The sequence below is a fragment of the Dipodomys spectabilis genome, unplaced genomic scaffold (genome assembly GCF_019054845.1).
Source record: "Dipodomys spectabilis isolate Male_0828 unplaced genomic scaffold, ASM1905484v1 ptg000001l, whole genome shotgun sequence".
Classification (NCBI taxonomy): Eukaryota; Metazoa; Chordata; class Mammalia; order Rodentia; family Heteromyidae; genus Dipodomys; species Dipodomys spectabilis.
In genome coordinates this window covers 3713347-3715888 of record NW_024870678.1, presented here as the reverse complement: position 1 = coordinate 3715888, position 2542 = coordinate 3713347, and the positions used below count along the sequence as shown (strand labels likewise).

General features: G+C 63.7%; 1 protein-coding gene across 1 annotated transcript; it reads right to left on the bottom strand.

Moving 5' to 3' along the window:
* Gpr6 (G protein-coupled receptor 6) lies at window positions 1-1089 on the bottom strand. Its single transcript, XM_042672997.1, has one exon. It carries the CDS (start codon window positions 1087-1089, stop codon window positions 1-3), a length of 1089 nt encoding a protein of 362 aa, XP_042528931.1.
* Window positions 1090-2542: the final 1453 nt, after the last annotated feature.

Genomic DNA, 2542 nt, shown 5'->3' with positions numbered 1-2542 from the left:
TCAGACCTCACTGGGGGACCTGGATCGGAAGGGCACTTTGGACTGGAAACAGCCACAGAACAGGAGCCACAAGGCGCGCTGGATCTCCTGATTGCGGAAGGCATAGATGATGGGGTTGATCATGGAGTTGTAGGTAGCAGGCAGCAGAGTGGCATAGGTGTAGATGGCTGGGTCCTCCTGGCTACCTACCACGCAGTAGATGGCAAAGGGCAGCCAGCTGACCCCGAAAGTGCCCAGCACCACCGCCAGAGTTCCCACGCCTTTTCTAGTGGCGGCGAGGTGGGGCGGCGCCAGGCAGTGCTGCTGCAGCGCGATCTGGTGCGCGTGGCGCCACACCACCTGGCAGATGCGGACGTACAGGTGCAGCATGACGCCGAAGACCACGAAGAAGGCCGCGGAGAGCAGCGCCACGTGGCTGCGCGTGAGCGGGCGCACCACGCTGCAGGAGGCGGGCGCGCCCAGGCAGTTCCAGCCGAGCACCGGCAGCAACCCCAGGCCCAGGGACACCGTCCAGGTGGCAGCCAGCAGGAGGTGCACGCCCAACAGGGTCCGGCGCGAGTAATAGGTGAGCGCGTTGTAGAGGGACAGGTAACGGTCCACCGTGATGGCTAGCAGGCTGCTGACCGAGGCGGCGAAGGAGGCCACGAGGAAGCCCACCGTGAGCAGACTCACAGTCTCGGAGGGCACCACGTACTGGAACACGAAGTGAAGGATGAGGCCGCAGCCCGCCAGGAGGTCGGCGGTGGCCAGACTCCCCACGAGCACGAACATCGGCGTGCGCAGCGCCGGGGTGGACGCGATGAGCGCCACCACCAGAGCGTTCTCACCGGCGATCACCGTCCCGGACACGCACAGCAGCACGTCCCACGGATTCACCGCGGACAGCAGCAGTCCTGGCGGCCCGGCGGGCAGCTGGGACGACAGCTCCAGAGACCCATTAGCCGCGCCGCCGCCCCCCAGCGCCGCCGCCGCGCGGGGGCCCCATTCGCCGGGGTCCGGCGCCCCCGCTGCTGTGGCCGCCGCTGCCGCTCCCTCGGCCGCTGCTGCCACCACCTGAGATTCGTTGAGCGACGCGGCGCTAGCGTTCATCCCGGCCAGGTGCTGCACCCTGCAGAGACAGACAGACGGAGAGAGGCCGCGTCAGGTGTGGGGCTCCGGGAACCACCGGGGACCCGGCTCGAATGATCCCACTTCAAGCGTGCATCCCAGATCCCCGGGACCCCAGAGCAGAGTGGGGAAGCAGGAGTATTAACCCGCGAACCCGAAATAAATCAACACCTGTTGAGCGGAGTGAGTGCCCGCACGGACTTCTGGAGGTTTGCACAAACACACGCACAGATAAACGCACTCATAGGCACACAGATGAGCCCCAGAGGTACACCTGCCCTTGCACACGCACCCAAATACATCAAAGTAGGAAGGCAGCATTCAGAGGAAAATCCGCACACGCCAGCCCAGCCCCTGCGGGAGCCGGGCGGCGGGGTCGCTGTCCGCGGTGCTGAAAGCGAACTTTGTGATCGCGGTTGTCTGGAGTAATTTGGAGCCTATGGCACCACCTCGGAAATGGGGCACTGGGGGGAAGGATGAACAGGCTGGGGTGACCGGGTGTCTCCGATTTGCTCCAGTTCTCTGATCGCGGGAGAGTCCCAAATACCCAGCGGTTCTTTACCCTTCCCTTTCCCACACTCATCCAAGTTATCCCGGGGAGCGGGGCCACTCACCTGGGGAGTCAGGGCTTCGGGGAGACGCTGGGCATGCGCTCCGCGGAGGGGCGCGGGGCTGCGCTCCCACCGAGCAGCTGCCTTGCAGGAGGCGGCCGGGGCCGGCGAGGAGGCCAGCGCGGGACGCCTGTCGCTGTGCCCGCGCCGCCGCGGCAAGTGACACAAGTGAGTGGCAGGAAAGGCGGCTCCGAGCTCGGCGCCCGCGGGAGATTGACAGGTGACGTCAGGCTCCGGGGTGCGAGCCGCTGACTGCACACCCGCCCAGCCTGCTTGCTCGCGCGTCCCCCAACCCTCGCCTAGACATCTCAGGTGGCTCGAGCACTCCCAAGGAGAAGCCAGAGCGGGCATCTCCAGTCCGGAGCCTCCAGGAATGGGGTGGAGGCTGAAGAAGACCTTCCCCCGCCCCGAGGGTGAGAGAGGAAGCGCTTAGGACACTCACCAAAAGCGGCCAGGTGCAAAAAGCAGCTTCAGAGAAGGGGAGGCTGCGGTGGGGGCATCCGACTGGACAGTAGCTACCTCGTGGAAGAAAAGAGTTCCCCGTGAGGGACAAAAATGAGTTGGAGGAAGACATTGCCTTTTTAAAAGACTATTTATAAGCTGGGCTCTGGTGGCTCATACTTATAATCCTAGACACTCGGGGCTGAGATCTGGGGATTACGTTGGAAGCCAGCCCAGGGAAGAAAAGTAAATGAGACTCTTATCTCCAATTAACCACCCAAAAGCCAGACGTGAAGGTGTGATTCAAATGGTAGAGCGCCAACCTTAAGCAAATACAGCTCAAGGGGCAGCGCTTAGGCACTGAGTTCAAGCCCCAGTGCCAG